The sequence below is a fragment of the Humulus lupulus genome, chromosome X, assembly GCF_963169125.1.
Source record: "Humulus lupulus chromosome X, drHumLupu1.1, whole genome shotgun sequence".
Taxonomy (NCBI): Eukaryota; Viridiplantae; Streptophyta; class Magnoliopsida; order Rosales; family Cannabaceae; genus Humulus; species Humulus lupulus.
In genome coordinates this window covers 212,283,819-212,304,240 of record NC_084802.1, presented here as the reverse complement: position 1 = coordinate 212,304,240, position 20,422 = coordinate 212,283,819, and the positions used below count along the sequence as shown (strand labels likewise).

Sequence of the window (20,422 nt, the reverse complement as noted above, 5' to 3'; positions counted from 1 at the left end):
GTATAAGTACAGTATTTCTCCCGTTTCAGGTTTTGACAGGATGGGTGGTTCCGCGAGGTGCTTTTTGAGCTCCTGAAAGGCCAGCTCGCATTCCTCCGTCCATTCAAACTTCTTACCTCCTCTCAATAAGTTGAAAAATGGAAGACCACGATCTGTAGATTTCGAGATGAATCTGCTTAGGGCTGCCATCCTGCCAGTCAAGCTTTGGACATCTTTGTGCCTCCGAGGCGAAGGCATGTCAATCAGGGCCTTGATCTTGTCGGGATTAGCCTCGATTCCACGAGAGTTTACAATAAAGCCCAGAAACTTTCCTGAAGATACCCCAAAAGTGCACTTCTGAGGATTTAGCTTCATGTTATACTTCCTGAGCACGCCGAAGCACTCTTCGAGGTCATCAACATGGTTCTTGTTAAGTTGAGACTTGACAAGCATGTCATCAACATAAACCTCCATGTTGTTCCCTATTTGTTCTGAAAACATCATGTTTACGAGCCGCTGGTATGTGGCCCCAGCATTCTTGAACCCGAATGGCATGACATTATAGCAGTATAGCCCTTTATCTGTGATGAAGCTCATATGTTCTTGGTCGGGGGCATGCATGTGAATCTGGTTATATCCAGAATAAGCATCCATGAACGACATCAGGCCATGCCCCGCTGTGGCATCCACGAGCTGATCAATCCTCGGTAACGGAAAACAGTCTTTTGGGCAAGCTTTGTTGAGATCTGAATAGTCAATACAGGTTCTCCACGTCCCATTGGGCTTTGGGACCAACACCGGATTGGCTACCCAGTCAGGGTAAAAGGCATCCCTAATGAATCGGTTTGCCTTTAACCTGTCAACCTCCTCCTTCAGTGCTTTCTTTCTGTCTTCATCCAGCTGTCTTCGCTTTTGTTGCTTCGGGGGAAAGTTTTTGTCTATGTTCAGTGCGTGGCTTGCTATATTCGGGCTTATCCCCACCATGTCTGAGTGTGACCACGCGAAGACATCTTGGTTTTTCTTCAAAAAGAAAATTAATTGCTATTTTGTCTCATCTGGGAGGTGTTTTCCGACCTTCACCTTTTTCGAAGGATCTGCTTCCTCGAGCTGAACTTCTTCGAGCTCCTCTAAAGGTTCGAGGTCAGCTTTCTCCTCAATTCTTAGATCAATCTCTTCGTCAATCTCTAAGACCGTTCCGTCTTTGTTTTGTATGATGACGAGTGCTTGTGCGCTCGTCTGTTTCTTTCCTCTCAAGGAGATGCTGTAGCACTCCCTTCCTGCTAACTGGTCTCCTTTCAATGTCCCGACTCCGCTAGGGGTTGGGAACTTAAGGGCGAGATGCCTCACTGATGAAACTGCCCCCAGCCCGACTAGGGCGGGTCTCCCGAGCAGCACATTGTAGGCAGATGGTAAGTCTACTACCACGAACTCCATTATCTTGGTTACCGAGACTGGATAATCTCCCAAGGTCACGGGGAGCTCGATGGATCCCATGCAGGCGGTTCCTTCTCCTGAAAAACCGTACAACATAGTTGCACACGCTTTCAGGTCGTGAAGGGAGAGTCCCATCTTCTCGAGGGTTGTTTTGTAAAGTATGTTGACTGAGCTCCCATTATCTATGAGAACTCGGTGGACCCTTTTGTTGGCCAGCTGAAGAGTAATGACCAGCGGGTCATGGTGAGGAAACTAGACATGGGATGCGTCTTCCTCAGTGAATGTTATTGGTTGTGTCTCAATCCTCTGACTTTTGGGAGCCCTAGGTTCGGGTTCATAAGGAGATCCATCCCCAGTCTTCAGTTCGTTAAGATATCTCTTTTGGGCGTTCCTGCCCACTCCTGCGAGATGAGGCCCTCCCGAGATGGTTATTACATCCTCTCCATCTATCGGCGGGGGTCTGTCTTCTTCCCAAGCTCGAGAATTATTTTTTTGCATCGTTGGAGACGCGGCTACTCTCTGGCTCGCGACCGTCTGACCCGTACTCTGGTTTTTGACATACTGTCGGAAGTAACCTCTCGAGATCAACCCTTCGATCTCGTCCTTCAATTGTCGACATTCATCGATTGTATGTCCGGTGTCTCTGTGGAACCGACAATACTTACTGGAATCCCTCATGGATTTCTGATTTCTCATTGGGTCCGGACGCCTAAAGGGGACCTGGTTTTCATTAGCCAGGTATATGTTCTCCCGAGACTCATTGAGCTCGGTGTATACTCTATACACGGAGAAATACCTCTCCCCCTTCTTTTTCTTTCCTCCCTCGGCTTCGGGGTTACTTCCTTCGTTCTTTTTCCTCTTGGAGGGGTTCTCCGTGGCAAGCTTTGGAGCTGCTGAGTCCGCCGAGGTTGAGGCAGAGTTGATGTTTATCGTTGTAGTTTCGGGCTGGGAAGTCGCATTGAGCGTCGACCTCGCTTCCTCTACATTGACAAACCTCTGCGCTCGTCTGTTAAACTCGGTTATTGACCTTACCGGTTTCCCTTGCATGTCGTCCCAAAGGGCACTTCCCGGAAATACACCAGCTCGGATAGCCATCAGGTGCCCACTGTCATCCACGTCCCGAGCTCGGGCGACTTCCAGATTAAATCTCGTTAGGTAACTTTTTAGTGTTTCGCCCGGCTGTTGTCGGACGTTAGTTAAGGTGGATGCCTCTGGTCTGACCCCCATCATTGCTCTGAACTGCTTTTTAAAGTCTTTGGACAACTGCTCCCAAGAAGTTATTGAGTGTCTCTTATATTTTTCGAACCAACTTTTGGCAGGTCCTGCCAATGATGTTGGAAACAACATGCACCTGAGCTCGTAACCCACGTTACTGGCTCTCATGATAGTGTTGAACGTGCTCAGGTGACTACACGAGTCGGTCTTTCCTTCAAACGTTGGGACGTGAGGGATCCGAAACCCTTGAGGAAATGGAGTGTTGGAAATATGGGGAGCAAACGGCTCGAGCTCCTCGTCAGAGTCCTCATATTGACCATTTCCTCGTTCATTCTTCAAAAGCCTAAAGGCTTTTTCGAGCTGATCGATTCTTTCTTGGACTGGGTCCGTAGGAGGTACTGTCTGGAATTGATTGTCATTGACCGTGATTCCAGGCTCGCGTCTCCGCAAGGGATCTTTACGCCTATTCAAGCGATCCCTCAGGTCCGGATTTGTTTGATCTCCATTACCCCGACTCTGGTTCAGATGATTTCGCAGGTCGGGACAATTTTTGCGGCTTCCAGTATTATTACGACCTCGGTCATGTTTACTGACGGACCTGGTATCTCCGGACTCATCACTGGTGAAACTCATTGCTCAGTTATTTCGTGATGGATTCTTCCCACGTCGCCTCGTGCGAGACCGAGACATTTGACTTTTCTCAAATGGGGCGCCTCTCCGCTCCTGGAAAGTCTCCCCGTTTCCTTGTTTTCCCCCCGCACGCCCTTCATCCTGATCTCGAATGAGTTGAGCGTTCCTGCGGGGGGGCGAAGGATATCTTATGGGTGATGGAGGGAACCGTATAGGCGACTGTGGTTGCCACCCTTTTCGCGGCCTAGAGGGTCCAGAATTCGCCCGAGATGGGTCGGTCGCATTTGGTGCGCTCCCAGGTACCTGAGTCCGAGCCTCTGCAGGGGTTCGGTTATTCTCAGTTCCTGTAGGCACTTCCACAGGCGGGTTAGCCGGGGCCCGAGCCCGAGTACTCCTCTGGGGCCTAGGTGGAGCGGATGGCACTGCTGGTGCCGGAGGTTGAGTCGGCCTCCTTATGGCAGCATCTTTTCGTGGACGCCCACGGGGTCTCCGGGGAGGAACATGCACGTCCCTTGGAGGAGGGACTTGGTTTTCGCGCGGAGGTGGGGGCTGAGCCACCTGCGTCTCTGCGGCTATCCTTGTCAACTCCTCATTCCATTTGTTGGCCTCTGCCAACAGCTGCTTCAATTGCCGGTTTTCAAGTTCTACAATAGGAACGTACCGCTCCGGATTTTAGTACATATCCTCATCCCTTGGTGGAGGAGGTGGTCCCCGGGAATCAGAAGACCCACTTCTTTCTTCAACATCCGGGTTCTCCATTGGTTGTTTTCCAGGACGTCTTGGGTAATTTTCCTCAGGTGTGTTCTGATTGTTTGTGGCCATGACTTTCTCAGGGATGAATGCTTAAGGCTCTCAATGAAAGCACCAAACTGTTGACGCCGTTTTTCGTCAACAGTGAAAGAAGAGCACGTAAACAATTACTAGTAATGGCCAATTAAAAAATAACAACACAAAACACGATTTTTACGTGGTTCAGCAGTTAAATCTGCCTAGTCCACGAGTCTCTGTTATTAAACTCAAAGTTATCTCTGAAAATTCTTAAGCATGAATTCTTCAGAGTTTTCTCTCCAGGTTCAGAATTTCGGTCCATTACAATGGTGCATGACCTCTCTATTTATAGAGAAGGTTGCAGAATACTATCCCACATATTTTGGGTAGTTACTCTTTTTGTGTAAATAAAATAAATGGCTTTAAATGCCTATAATCAGATATAAAAGGAAACGTCCCCTGAAGACCAGGGGGCGTATAACTAACCAAATAATATCCCACGACTTTAGGGGATTTACAGTAATAAATGAAGATTACGTCTCTTATGGATTACACTTATAGATATTCACGGTTTTTATCATATATCTCCAAGGCCTTAGCCTCCCAGGTTTCTCGTCAGCTTTCGAGCTAATGACATCTCCCGAGGTCACATGGCTTTCGAGATCATATGTGCGTCGAGCTCGGGACCCCTGATCCGAGGTCATCCCTGAGGATAGATGCGTCTCCGGAGCTACCTTTCGAGATCGTGAACACTTCGAGGTCACCATATTCGAGGTCGTCTCAGTCTTGCAGGCTCGATATTTAGTCCTGGAGCATACTCTAAACCTTACGAGTCCATTCGTTTGTGAATCCAACTTTCGAGGTTACATTTATCATAGCTTGAAATCTGGGTATAACACTATACAACTTAAAAATACAAATTTAAGATATTCATTATTTATAAAACACTTTATTGAATATAGTGGTGAAATACAATATTTTTTTTAAACAAGTTTTACATTTTTGTAACAACAATTTACAAAACTAATTTCACAACTAAAAAAATTATTTTTGTAACTCACATTTACATAAATATTTATAAATTTATTTAACATGATTATTACAAAGATTTACAAAACTAATTTTTTAACTTTAAATATATTTTTGTAACAAAACTTGAAACTTGGATTATATTATGATTTTGGTTCAACATTGAGTATTTAGACTTGACTAGTTATGATTTAAAAAATATATATATAATATTTTTATAAAGAATAATAATGTTGTGACATATAGTTATTAATATTAATTTTAATTAACAGCATATTGTAACTTGTATAAATATTTATTTATTTTTTGAGTAATTGTATAAATATTCATTTTAATATTAATAAATACATTCATTTTAAATAAAAATAAATTAATCTACTTTGTTTTATTTTATTGAAGGTAGTAACTATAATTATTATTACTTTTATTATTATATTATTTGATATACCTAAATTCTTATTAAAATTTAAGATAAAAAAAATAAAACAAAAGGTCAATATATATATATATATACACAGCTTTTTCCAGCCGTATTTTTGTAATTTATTGAACATACCGTATAAAACGATTTTTTTTTTTATATTACGGTGGAAGATGTAATTATTCCTTGTTATTTTATGGTTAGTTATGATATTTATGGATTATGTTGTTATTTAGATAATTACATTGAGTTTTCGTAATTTTAGGGCACTTTAACTTCAGACCTGTTTTTGACCCAGTTATGTTATGATTTTGGAAAAATATTATTTCTAAAATGTTGTAGATAATTGAATTATCTTTCTAACATTATAAAGATTGCCGAAATCGAACTTCTACAGCTCCAGTTATGTTTATTTTACTAGAGATGAGTCCAGAGTTACGAGATTTAGGTAATTAGAGGTTGGGATATTTTTCTAGGTAGTTTGATGTTAGATATTTTTATCAATTATTTAATAAAAATATTAATAAGATAATCTAGAGATATTTTCTATAGAAGTTAGGATTCTATTTTATTTAAATTTAAATTTGGATTATAGTTAGAATGAAATTATGATTTTTGAGAGCCTGTAAATAGAGCTTATTCCTTCTCATTTTTTTTCATTCACTATTGCTCTTCTTGAGACCCTCACACACACTCTCTCTCCCTATTGTTGTCGTGCACCACCATCAAAACACAAACCCTAAGTCCAAAATCATCATCTCTTCATATCTTTGAAACCCTAGTATCCAAAGAGACCACACGACCAAGATTATCTTTCTTATTGTCAAAACCCTACAAGCAAGCATTTAAGGATCTAGGGTTTTTCTTCAAGATCAAGGTTGATGTATAGTTAAGTTTTGATTGTGTTTAAGTTTTAGATCTATTAGTTTATGTTTTAATAATGGTATAATGTTTATGAAATAGGATTTTAAGCGAGATTAACATATAAAAAACTCAAGTATAGTTTCTGTGCACCACACTCAATGTAAGGAAAATTAGGTAGTTTAGTTTATGGCCTAGTTTATGTTTTGTATGACCTAACATTTGAGGTACAATAAAGGGGTAAGTGTGGCTGGACCTAGGGTGTCTAATGATGTATGATGGACTTATGTTCGATAGGGTCGGATGCCAAAATTTTATGACGGACCTAAGTTGATGTCCGGTGTATGACGGGCTTATGTCTGGGGCTTAATTGCCACCCCTGTATAATCACTTATCTTTTTCTTATACCTGTCTTGTTATTATAACCTATGAATATGACCTATGACTTATGATATATTTTGATCTTGTATGATTAGTATAAATTAGCATTGTTATGAACTCTTGTATGAGCTGATGGTATGATTGTTATGACTATGTGATTATATGATTTGTTATTTATGATGGATTTATGACTAATGTTATGATTGAAGGATATAATTTATGATCTAGATATATATGTGATTTTTAGTATGACGGTGATATAGGATAGATTATGACCTTGGTTTCTGTTATGAATATAGTATTGCATGTGAAATTATTCGTTGTAAGTTTATGATTGATTTATGTATGAATTGTTGTGTATTTTTCTTATTGGGCTTAGAAGCTCATTCATTTCTTTTATTTTTGCAGAATAAGTTAACCTTAGATGACCGGTGGGGAGTGAATTCCCAATAGCAAGACTAGTGTGAATATGTGGGGGGCCGTATAGCCGCGTGTTATTTTCTTGGGAAATTATGAACTTTATGATTTAATGTTGCCTAGTTTTAATTTTATTTTATTGTAAAGATTATTATTTATTTTTCCTAAACCCAGGTTATATTTATTTTAAATTATCAATAAAGAAGACAACACTTTTTACGATTTGTTACGTTAATTTTTTTTTCAACATCTTTATTTCTACAATTAAAGCTAGAATTTAGGGTGTTACAAATAAGTTACAACTTAATTTTTTTTACATGACACTATATATTATAGTTGCCGGAGACCTCTCATAAATTTTCAAAATATTTCGAATAATTTAGTAAGCCGAAATCATGATTCAAATAGTCTGTTACACTCGTGTTTGTTTCAAAATTTATATGCAACAAGTTATTTGAATCCTGATTTCGGCATCGTAGATTATTCGAAATTTCTTAAAAATTTGTGGGATGTCCCCTGTAACTATATTATACACCGACATATAAAAAAATAAAATTATAACTTATTTATGTACCGAAAATACTAATCTACGGGTATAGGTAGTGATTAAAAACATAAAATAAAATTATTTATGCAGCCAAACGAGAAGGCCACTTCAAATAACTAACTTTTAAAATTGCCGCACTCCCTACAATCATTTTTATCACTCAAGCTTCATATTTTGTGATCATAATTAAAATATTTAATTGTAAGAAATAACATTTTTTGAGATGAACGAGAAAGAAAAGAAAAAACAAAAAGAACAGAGATGATTTATTCGGAATTAAACTAATTACGCGAAGAATTTTTTAAATGCTGTGTCAATCAACCACTTTTCATGCTTTATTCTCTATAATTTGGTTTCGTTCAATCAGCAAAGGCAAAGTAGTAATTAATTAAAATGCGTCAGAATGTGTTTGAAATCGGATTTGGTTTAAAATGTTTTTTTAGCATTTTTTTCACCCTATCTTATAATTATGCTCTTGCTTTCATTATATATCATTTATACATTTTGCTAATTTGTAGTATAATGTGCTAGCTAGATGTTATGGGTTGTCTGAGACTATTACAAAAAATATGTTATTTTTCTAATTTTTGAATAAAAATGATAATTTTATAAATAATAGCTTTCATTATATTATTACAATGTTCTAGCTAGATAATTTGAAATTTATACATTTTGCTAATTTGTAGTTTAATGTGCTAGCTAGATATTATGGGTTGTGTGAGACTAATACAAAAAATATGTTATTTTTCTAATTTTTAAATAAAAATGGTAATTTTATAAATAAGAGCTTTCATTATAGACATTAGGTAATGTACTATTTTGGGAGTGTTAAGAATTATGACTTATATCTTGAAATCGATTAGTGAAATACAGAGTAACTTATATTCTTATAAATTGTATGATATTCTCAACATTTTTCATGTGGGACTTATATTCTTATACTTTTTAATTTTCTTATACTAGTGTTTTTTTTTATTTTTGTTTCACTATATTTAAACCATGCATATTTTTTAGAATTATATTTGCACTTTATAAATTTATATATGTACCCTATATATTTCCTATATTACGTCTTAGGCACAATTTAAAAAAAAAAATTGTGGACTCCTTTTTAAAAAAAATGGGAGTTAAAGGGTTTTTTTTAAAAATATATAAATTTGATTTTTTTTATATAAAATAAAAGGATTATACTCATTGGTACTTTTTGTTTTTTACAAAATTAAACTTTAGTATCCTATATTATGAATGAATACTCATGTGGCACCTTTTAATTTAAAAATGAGTTAAAAATAGTACCCTCCTCTAATTTAGTCAACAAACTTTTTAAAATGCTTAAATTACCCTCTATTATACTAAATTAATTAATAACTAAATTATTACAAAATTGAAAATAATAATAACTTTATAAAATTAAAACTAAAAACTTAAAAATAAAATAATTATGAAACGACTATATCTCATTCTCTCCCTCTTTCTTCCTAAAATAAATAAATATAAATGTTTAATACATTCTTATATATAAATAATATAATAAATTAATTTTATATTGTATTGTATTATATAGTTTTATTTTCAATGAGAAAATTTAATTGTTTTATTAAAAATATAGTTTAAAAGAAAAAGAAAAAAGAATTTTTAATTTTATTATAATTGAGATATTAAGATTAAAATTTTAAAAATAAAACTGAAGAATTAAAATAGCATAGTTTTGCCATTAAATAATAAAAATATATTTTGAAAAATTTTGAAGCCTATTATTTTTTCTAATCAATATATATTAAGTTCATATATACACATATATCAGATACAAGTAATATTAAGAATATATATTATTATCATAATAATATTATATAACATTTAAATTTATATTAATATAATTATTAAATATATAGTTTTGTATTATATATTATTATAATAATGATATTTTACAACATTTGAATTTGAATTTTTATTATAATATTTGAATTTATATTTATATAATTAATAAATATCTATTTTTAATTAGTTTTAATGGTATATTTCGTTAAATATTTAGAATATTCCGTTAAAGTTAACAAAACAAACCGTTAAAATCAATAATTTCCGTTATCTACACATTTTTTTATATAAAAGAGATATATAGAAATTGGTGGCAAAACTCTTTTATTTTTACATTTTAATACACTTAACCCCACATTTCTTTTACGGCAAAACCTTCCAAACTATGATTCTGTTAACAAATCCACACACCCGTTAGTTCTAAACTATTATCTACCAGCGAGAACATACGTGGGTTAAGGTTTTGGTGGCAAAACTCACTTATCTTTACATTTTATTACACTAAACTCCCAGTTTTTTTGTACGGCAAAACCTTCCGAACTACGGTTCTGTTGGCAAATCCATAATATCTGTTAATTTTTGTTGTTACAAACCAGTATGGAACCACAGACTTCGTTAATTTAAAACGATTTTTAAATTATTATAATTAATTTTATTTTAAAAAATCCCAAGAATAACTAAAAAAAACTAAAATTAATTTAAAATTAAAATATGCAAAATCTTCAATAAGCAAGCTCAAACCAAGAATTAATAATCAAATCAAACTAAAAAGTAGAAAAATAAATCAAACTATTTCAAAATCAAGTGTTCATCTTTATCACTATCACAAAACTTCTAAATTTCAGAGTCAACTAAATTTGTACAAACACATAAATTTCATTGTCAAAAACAACAAATGGGGTCGATTTCTTGGTTTGTGGGTAGGCGAAGGCAGTTGGATGGGTGTTGCTGGCGTTGTATTTCTAGGTTTGTGGGGTCGATTTATAGGCTCTGGTTTCATGATGCTTGGAGAAAAAGAGAACAATTGCGTTTTTTTTTTTTTATAAAAGGGAGTTTAAGTGTAATCAAATGTAAAGATAAAGAGGTTTTGCTGCCAAAATCTTAACCTCTCGTGTGTCATCGCTGGAAAATAATGGTTTAGAACTAACATATGTGTGGATTTGCAAATAGAACTGTAGTTTGGGAGGTTTCGCAGTAAAAAAAAGAACGCAGGATTACAACTTTTAGTATGCCACTATAGTAGTGATTGTTTTTAATGACTACCCATAAGTACTTTTAGTATTTTCGGTACATGAATAAGTTACAACTTTATTATTTTTACATGAAGTATACCGAAATCATGATTCAAATAATCTGTTGCACGCGTGCTTGTTTCAAAATTTATATGCAACAAGTTGTTTTAATTCTGATTTCGGCATCGTAGATTATTCAAAATTTCTTAAAATTTGTGAGATGTCACCTGTAACTATATTATACATCAGTATATAAAAAAATTGAAATTGCAACTTATTTAGGTATGAAAATACTAAATTGTCTATGGGTAGTGATTGAAAACATCAAATAAAATTATTTATGCAGCCAAACGAGAAGGCCACTTCAAATAACTAACTTTTAAAATTGCCGCACTCCCTACAATCATTTTTATCACTCAAGCTTCATATTTTGTGATCATAATTAAAATATTTAATTGTAAGAAATAACATTTTTTGAGATGAACGAGAAAGAAAAGAAAAAACAAAAAGAGCAGAGATGATTTATTCGGAATTAAACTAATTACGCGAAGAATTTTTTGAATGTTGTGTCAATCAACCACTTTTCATGCTTTATTCTCTATAATTTGGTTTCGTTCAATCAGCAAAGGTAAAGTAGTAATTAATTAAAATGCGTCAGAATGTGTTTGAAATCGGATTTGGTTTAAAATGTTTTTTTAGCATTTTTTTCACCCTATCTTATTATTATATGTTCTTGCTTTCATTACATATCATTTATACATTTTGCTAATGTGTAGTTTAATGTGCTAGCTAGATATTATGGGTTGTCTGAGACTATTACAAAAAATATGTTATTTTTCTAATTTTTGAATAAAAATGATAATTTTATAAATAATAGCTTTCATCATATCATTTATAGATTTTTCTTTTAATGTGCTAGCTAGATATTATCGTTGTCTGAGACTAATACAAAAAATATGTTATTTTTCTAAATTTTAAATAAAAATGATAATTTTATAAATAATAGCTTTCATCATATCATTTATAGATTTTGCTTTCATTATATATCTTTTATACATTTTGCTAATTTGTAGTTTAATGTGCTAGCTATAAATTATGGGTTGTCTGAGACTAATACAAAAAAATATGTTATTTTTCTAATTTTAAATAAAAATGATAATTTTATAAATAAGAGCTTTCAATATCATTACTTATTTGAAATTTGGGGTTAGCTAATGTACAATTTTGGGGAGGGTATGTTAAGAATTATGAGTTATATCTTGAAATCAATTAGTGAGATATAGAATAACTTATATTCTTATAAATTGTATGATATTCTCAACATTTCTCATGTGGGACTTATATTCTAGTACTTTTTAATTTTCTTATTCTAGAGATAAATAAAACTTAAAAAACAAGTTATGAGATGGAAGATTAATGACTAGCATCTCAACCAGAAACAATTCCATTCCCTAGAACCATAGCATATATTCAAGTTATGTTTCTTATGCCTATTCTCCAATCAACACTTTTTTGAGCTTTATGTCAGTCTAGTCGTCTATCCAGAATATCTTTTCTAGATTAGTTGGTACTAAACATCGAATGCAAGGAAAAAAGCAAATAAAATCCATTAATTTCAAATTTTATGATATTAAAAAATAAAATTGATCTAATGAATGAAATTAAATACATGATATAGACATATATACATAGAATAATTTTGATATTTTATTTTTTGACATGTGTTTTAGTTTCAACTATTGGATCAATTTGATCAAATGGTGTAAAAAATTATGTAAACAATGTCTTTTTTTTTTTTTTTTAGTTTGCGCCTCTATACACTGATGACATGTATCAAACAACTTATGTTTGTGGGTACGGATAGGGTGTTGGTTGACAAAAGACAAAATATGCTCAGAACACTCTCAATGGATGTTATATTCTATTCTTTAAAATACATCACCAAAACACTATCAAACATAAAACAAAGAAATAAAATATAATTAAAATGGAAAGAGAAAGAAATAAAAAATAATAAAATATTTTTAGGTCAAATGAATAGTAGGCCCATTGATAACTCATTTCTTTTTATATTTTAAAGAATGAAGTACTTTAACTTATCCATTTGAAAGTGCTCTTATTAAATATTTGTGAGATTTTCATTTTAAGATATTTTAATGAGCTTTCGCTCCTTTAAAACAATAACGCGCGCCAAATAAACTATATTCTGTGGGTCTGGCTGAGAGGTTGGGTATTCTGTGGGTCTGGCTGAGAGGTTGGGTGATTGAGTCAAGTCTTCTGCCCTTATTTTTGAAAGTTTTTACAAGGGGTCAGAAATTCTCCTCCCATGCACACAGTAGCCTAAAAAGAAGTTTAATTTTAAAGTATTGTTATATGTTATAGATTAATACAAATAAGTCTCACAACATTAAATTTTCATAAGAACAACACAGAACACACTTATATTAGATATGTGGTGCTGGACACCACCACATATGCTTTGAACATTAGCGTAATTTTGGGGACATAGTAGAGAGCAAATCCCCAATGGGCTAATACAAGACAAGATAGAAACTGATTACTTGGCAAATTTTTTACACTAAGTAATTATAAAAACCTACTTCATTTCATTTGGCACTTGGCCCTCGACCATGCCTAAAAGATGGGACTATTCGTGATACCTTCTCCTTCTGCTTGCATACCCTCGGGTCACTAGTCTGTTTCAAAACAATCAATTTCTTTTTTTTTATCAATCAAAGTGAAAAGAACATGTTGGAGAAAAAGAAAAAAAAAAGGTTTTGGAACTTTCAGTACCCTATTGGAAATGGACTGCAAAATCTCAAGAATCTCTGAGAATTGAGGTCTTAAAGATGGTTCCCTCTGCCAGCAGCTTTCCATGAGTTCCACTAACATTGGATCAGTATGCTCTTCAATTGTAGGCCTTAGGCCCTGCAAATTCATTTCCTCATGAACACCACTTGGTTATTTACGTCTCACCCTATTGAGATTGAATATTTGTTGCTTTCTCAAATATTTGGACCAGTTTCTGATTAATACCAAACTAATTGATTACTCTGATTTGGAGACCCCGAACAAAAAATATTATATTGCATCCAGTGATAAAGAAATATACCTTGTGGACCACACCAACCGCAGCTTGTAACGGCGTCAGGTTCTCGTAAGGAAGCTGTGCCACAACAAATTAGTTCAAAGGAAAAGATAAAAAGAGGTATTGTATCTCTATCTGGAAAAGCATTTTTTTTTTAGGGAAGAGAAAGCAAACCATAATTTTATGTCACTGTGAGATTAAAGTGGGATGGCATTACCTTTCCTGTTAGTAGCTCCCATAGCATGATCCCAAAGCTAAAAACATCAGCTTTCTGATCATACGGTCTATGTTCAATGACCTTTTAATTTATCAACAGCAAACAATTACATATAAGACACCGAATGAAAAATGACCATCATAACCAAATGGCATGCGAGAACTGATCAAGCTATGATGTGATAAATCAGAGCATCCAAACATGATTACAAACTTTTATAATGCTTGAAACTTTTGAACAGCTCTATTAACACAAGCATAATTAAAATTGGCATTGTTCACCTCATCAAGCACTGGCTTGATGCAGTCTGCAATGCAATCCTAAGAGATGCAAGTAATTATTAAATCTGAGAACTTATTATGCAGTATAACATGGTAGAAAAGCGTAGAAGAAGATTGAGGCAGATAAAATTTACGACAAAGACTCTTATCAAATATACGAGTGCCTCTTATAAAAATATAATCTTGAAAAAGGAAAATTCAAGGCAAAAAGATCTTTGTAGTACATTTGTCAAGACAAAAAACCATCTCTAGAAATGCTCTCTTCGCATGTGTTCTTTTTCCCCTCATTAAGAACAAGATAAAACGAGTAACCACAATACATGAATAAATACCTCAGGAGCCATCCAACGGTACGTTCCTGTTTCTGCAGTCATCACGCCAGACTGAGCTTGCACTCTAGCAACACCAAAATCTGAAACCTTAACAACCTGTCGGAAATTTTTTGAGACTTAAACATTTTGAAATCCATAGCAGCATGTTAAAGCTCTGTACAGCCTGGAATAACCTGATTAAGATCCTATCAACAAGGAGCAATATGAAACAAGGACATGGAATGCACAGGCCTGCATATGCATCCCTTTAGTTTCAAGACAACAAATATATAAAATAAACCAAACATAAAACATGCAAGTTATGGTTGCTAAGGGAGCTACTGAAATGAATGGTAAGGCTAAGAATATGCTAGTTTTAAGGGAACTTCCTATAATTAAGACCAACAGGTAAAAGATCTGACTAGATTACAATAACATAAATAGTAAAATCCTTACTCCGTTTTCATCCATCAAAAGATTAGCAGCTTTGAGGTCTCTGTGAATTATATTATTTTGGTGCAAATAATTCATTCCATTGGAAACATCAATTGCCACTCTGAGCAAGAACTGAAGTGGCAAAACACCACTTTGTTGCAGAAAGTCATATAAGCTTCCACCAGACATAAATTCTGCAATGAAAAGAATACAATCTAGAAAATAAAAACAAAGAAAAATCGAAGTAACTAAATTACCAATTACTAATATCCAAAAAGTTAAAAGATTACTTGTATCTAGACAAGTTAATTCAAGTACCAGTTACAATGCACAAGCTTGGAGGTCTGGTGCTTGCCCCAATGAATTGGACTACATTCTTGTGCTGAACTTTCCTACAAGTTTTAAAAGAGTAAATGCTTTCCAAGAATATCACACCCAATAAAAAATACAATTAAAATTATACAAAATTGTATCACTTCATTATGAACCATATATTGCCAATAGGCAGTATCACTGTCCACTTCATAACTAAAAGAATGCACTGAAGCTTTTTTACTTTTGCAAAGTAGCCTCTTGGTGAAACCATCAAACCAGACGGACAACATTTATGTTTCTACGTTTTCTCACTACAAGAGAATGTGTTTGCATGAACATCACCACATTACTAACAGAATTAAAAACAGACCTCATGATATCCACTTCTTGTGCAAACTCCCTCTGAATAGTTTCGTTTAGGTGTTCAGTCCTAAAAACTTTTATAGCCACTTCTTGATTATAGAAGGTACCTTTGTACCTAGGACCATCAGATCAGATCAGATCAGATTATAGAAAGTACCTTTGTACCAAGTCATATTCATTTAAGGGGAAAAATAATTCTGTTGATGAAACTCACAAATCGCTACATGATCCAGATGCAATTTTCTTTTCAAATTTTAATAAGCGCAAATCAACATCCCTGACTTCAGATCCATCATTAGAGATCTCGGCATGACTGAATATCAGCTTCATTCCAGTCTCTGCCTCTCCTACTGGAGAAATCAATTGGTTCAACCTGGGATGCTTCAGCAGTACAATTAAGAAATGTCATTTTAGTTTCACATAAATTGAGCTGATTGTGTTTATTGAAAGTTAGAAACATAACAACACGCGTACCAGAACTACAACACAATCAGTTATCATCATTAATTAAAATATTATTCAGAAAAAAAGATGGAAAAAAATTATTAAGAGAAAAAAAATAGCTTTCCACTTCCTCTCTTCCATCTCCCCAGAAAAACATTCTCTGTATTACTAAAACATTTACCTGAAAATATCCTCTCTCCCATCATTGCATCTTATATTTTGAACACATTCGATGAACATTTTCAAGAGTGATGGGTCCCAAAAAAGGCATCAAAACATACTACTTACTAGCAAAAGAAAGGAGGAATAAACATCATGAGATTATGAGTCTAATACTACATTGTCAAATGGTATAGTATAAGAACTGACTCGAACCCTTTCTTTGTTTTTAGTTCATGAAGACTAGAAAATAATTTTCTAGTTTCAAGTAGTAAATACTAAGGTATTTTCTGACACAATGTCGAACCCAATAAGTTGCATTACCTCAATCCTTGGTATTTTCTTTGCTAGCACAACTTTAAGCTGCTCAGTTTCCTACAGATTTACAACACAAGTCAAGGAGTTCAAAATAGAAAACTTTAGCTATTTAAGACTGAATAAAAAAAACAGAAATTTAGGAACATAATAATGAACTATTACCAAAAGAACTCATAAGCACTAAGCTTTAAAATTCATTTAAATGTATTAGAACTTTATGAAACAACTGAATATTCTTTCTACAAAAGCTAGCATCCATTCTAGAATTGTTCTTAAGAAGTATGAAAATACCTCAAGTGCCCAACCATCAACAAGAAAAACATCCAAAGAGTAGCCATCTATAGTGGAAAAAGCATGTGCTTCTTGAATGTTCAACCCAACTTCAGACAGTACGGATGTCAACTAAAAATGTAAATAGGAAAATATGGTGAATTACAAGGAATATTGAATACAAGATTGTTAACACCACCAACAATGACGACAAAGAATATAAGTAAACCAAAACATTATCAGAAAAAAATAAATAAAATGTCACCTGACAAAACAGTTTCGGTTGGTCATTTGTTGAAATTGTAATCTCATGCATTGGCCTGCAAAAAGATTAAAAAAATGGAAATCTTACTTACTAGAAAAAGCATAACTGTTGAGAAATCACTTGTTTCTTGAATAACTACAGAAAACTAAGGACTATTTACCGAGAATTCATAGTTTGATCAAAATTTTGAATGCACAATTGGTTGGCTTCAAGAGCATGTCTTAGGTCAGGTGACAAGTCAAAGGCTGGTTGAGGATGAATGCTGACATATTAAAAAAGAGTAAGAGGATGAGAAAACAATTAAAACATTCTACACAATAAATCACTATGTTATCATTTTCATTAGAAAAATGCCTCTGTTTGCTTGCATAAGACCATGGCATCTCCACTCTTTCTTGTGAACCTAGAGCAGAAGCCAAATGAACCTGCATGAGAGATATATTACCAAGGAGCGATTAGCCGAGCACAGGACTTCCAATCCTACACTCAAGGGATAATAAAAATGTAACTACTAAAGGTGAACATCCATCTAAACAAGAGATACATACACATACATATCACATCAGCAAGCATAGCATCGATCCAATTGTTGCAGAAGTATTTTCTCAAAAGAAATCAAATTTAGCCTACCACTACTTAATAAACCTTTAATGATCATAATCGTACTGATATATATACTAACACTGAGATAACTTCCATCATGATATAAAAATAGGAAAAAGGAAATTTTGAAATAGTTTCCCAAACCAGGACCACTTCTCAGTCAATTTTTACAGAATAAATATACAGATGGACTTACAGCTGATTACAAATACTAGAATAATAATACAAAAAGCTAAAAGAAAATCTTTAAGTGTTATAATTTTCTCACTTCACCAAATTCAAACTAATATTGTGCATCAAATACCAGGACAGGACGGACTTCAAATGCAGGTCTAGTAGCAGGGTCATGGGCCAACTGGAGTAATTTTTTGTGCATAAGAACATCTTGTGCCCGCTCCACATTGACATCCTGTGCATACCTTTAAAAAGAAAAAAATCACTAAATTGGTATTGCATTCTAAGAATGCTAAATCAGATAAAATGAAATAGTAAACAATTTCAGCAAACAACTCTGGTTATATTTTATGCCTTTTAATTTAGCTTTGTCAATGTTATTTTGAACTTTTTACGCGATCAACCAAGCTACAGTATATATCTCAGCTCTTTTGTACTTGTAAATTATATATATACATGTGTATGTACATATGTATATTTTTAGCATACGCATACGTATATATGTACGTAAGAGCTAGGGTTTGGGAATACCCAGTGGGGAGACGATAAAAATGAGCCCAGAGTTCATCTTCGAAACCAGGAACCGTTGACTCAGCGACATTTAAGTCCATGAGTCGATGAAGAACTTCATTGTAAATATTAACTTTCTGTTTGTGCTGTCGATTTCGAGTCAACGAGGAATCAAACACTCTGCTACTACAACTCTCTGTATCTCCCATGATCAATCCTCACACAACATCACAAAGATTCTCTGCTTTTAAACCGAACAAAATAAAATTTGAAAAATAAAAAAAAAACCTCAAGAAACTCTGTTTGGGAGAAGAGAAAATGTTGTTACGAGAGGGAAATGAGAAGAGAAAATTTGCATGAAAGAGGAAGAAAGTAGAGAGAGAAAGAAAAGAAAACTGTTTCCCATTATTCACCTTCTGTTTGGCTCACTCTCTCTCTCTGTTTCGCTACTTAAATATTATTGGTTTGGAAACTTGAAACGAACGTTATTTGATGGCGCACTGCGCACCCATAAAGCCATGTCGATGCCGACGTGGATTCAAACTATATTTTTCTTTCCTTGCTTGCGTCACCATCTTTTTCCAATTTTGTTAGTAAGAAATGTGCCCTTTCTTTTTTATTTCAAGAGTGCTTTATAAAATAACTTTTTTAAAATACTCTGCACAATAATTTTTTCTCCATTACATATGATATTTTGTCTAACATACTCAATATTCTCATGTAAATACTCAACAATGATTACTATTTTGTAAAAAGATAGGAAGGAGAAAAAGGGTGGTGAGGGAAATCATGTAAAATAACTGTAAATATTACTTTTGATTTGAATTCACTTAAAATATTTTCATATATAACCTCGTAAAGATTGATGTCGGTTATAGATCTACGTAACCTCATAAATAAAATCTGAAAATAAAAATATTTTAACTGAATTTGGATTCAAGGGACAATTGTTAACCATTTAAGAAATACAAAGTCCATAAAAATATATATTTTTTAAATAGATTATCTATTGTAGAATTAAGCAAAAGCAAAAACACATATGCATAGACCCGAAAATGATATTGACCTATAAAAGATAGATAAGAGATAGAGGCTCCAAATTTATAAAATTTTATTTCTATATCTATAAAAGAGCTATTATTTTCTTTGTGAATCGTATTCTTCATTTTTCTATCCATCCTATACTCTCTTCTTCCTACTAAACATAGTCAAGACTAATGAATAAATATAATTAGCTGAGAAAATTATTTCATGAGTGTTATAATATTTTAGTTTATATTTTGCATGCACATATTACTTTTTCTCATATTATTACTATATTTTACAAAGTACAATAATAACTGTAGTCATTTTTTATAATTAAAGTTGTAAATGCAAAAAAAAATTACATTTTCCATGAAAGATTTTACTAGCTGCTACGAAATTTTCTCATTATTTATTTATTTTAAAAAAATAATAAGAATATACTTATTGGGTACCTATATTTTTACAAAATTGAACTTTAATACCCTGTATTATGAATAATACAAATATGATACACTTTAGTTTGAAAATGAGTTAAAAATGATACTCTCCCCACCAATTTGACCAACAAACTTTTAAAAATGCCTAAATTGACCTCCATTATACCAAATTAATTTATAACTAAATTATTAAAAAATTAAAATGATAATAATAATAACTTTATAAAATTGAAACTAAAATAAAATAAAACAAAAACTTTCTCTCATTCCCTCACCCATACTCTCTTTCCCTCATTCTTTTTAACTCATGGTGGTTGGTGGCAGCTCGAGCGGTGCCACCACTCAATCACGGCAAGGAGGCTCAAGACTTGCTGGTGTTGTTGGTGGTGGTGTATCTCACCTCCCAGTAGTGTGGCTGAATCGAGCCCAATGTCTTAGGAATCCAAGATTCTAGAGAGGTAGTCTTTGTCGCTT

At 33.6% G+C, this 20,422-nt stretch overlaps 1 protein-coding gene across 5 annotated transcripts; it reads right to left on the bottom strand.

Annotated features, from left to right (window-relative positions):
* Positions 1–13,144: 13,144 nt before the first annotated feature.
* Positions 13,145–18,923, bottom strand: LOC133806976 (serine/threonine-protein kinase STY46-like). 5 transcript variants are annotated; one of them, XM_062245071.1, is made up of 16 exons: positions 18,507–18,923; positions 18,121–18,220; positions 17,553–17,623; positions 17,359–17,460; positions 17,199–17,253; positions 16,955–17,065; positions 16,670–16,720; positions 15,957–16,123; positions 15,750–15,857; positions 15,383–15,456; positions 15,086–15,258; positions 14,651–14,746; positions 14,038–14,118; positions 13,845–13,898; positions 13,526–13,660; positions 13,145–13,449 (listed from the first exon to the last, which is right to left on the bottom strand). In XM_062245071.1, exons 1-16 carry the CDS (start codon positions 18,692–18,694, stop codon positions 13,339–13,341), a joined length of 1,677 nt encoding a protein of 558 aa, XP_062101055.1. In that variant the 5' UTR covers positions 18,695–18,923; the 3' UTR covers positions 13,145–13,338. The 5 variants fall into 5 exon arrangements, 4 of the variants coding, with proteins under 4 accessions (XP_062101055.1, XP_062101054.1, XP_062101057.1 ...); XM_062245070.1 differs by having other exon boundaries at positions 18,106–18,220; positions 18,507–18,922; XM_062245073.1 differs by having other exon boundaries at positions 13,145–13,428; positions 18,106–18,220; positions 18,507–18,921.
* Positions 18,924–20,422: the final 1,499 nt, after the last annotated feature.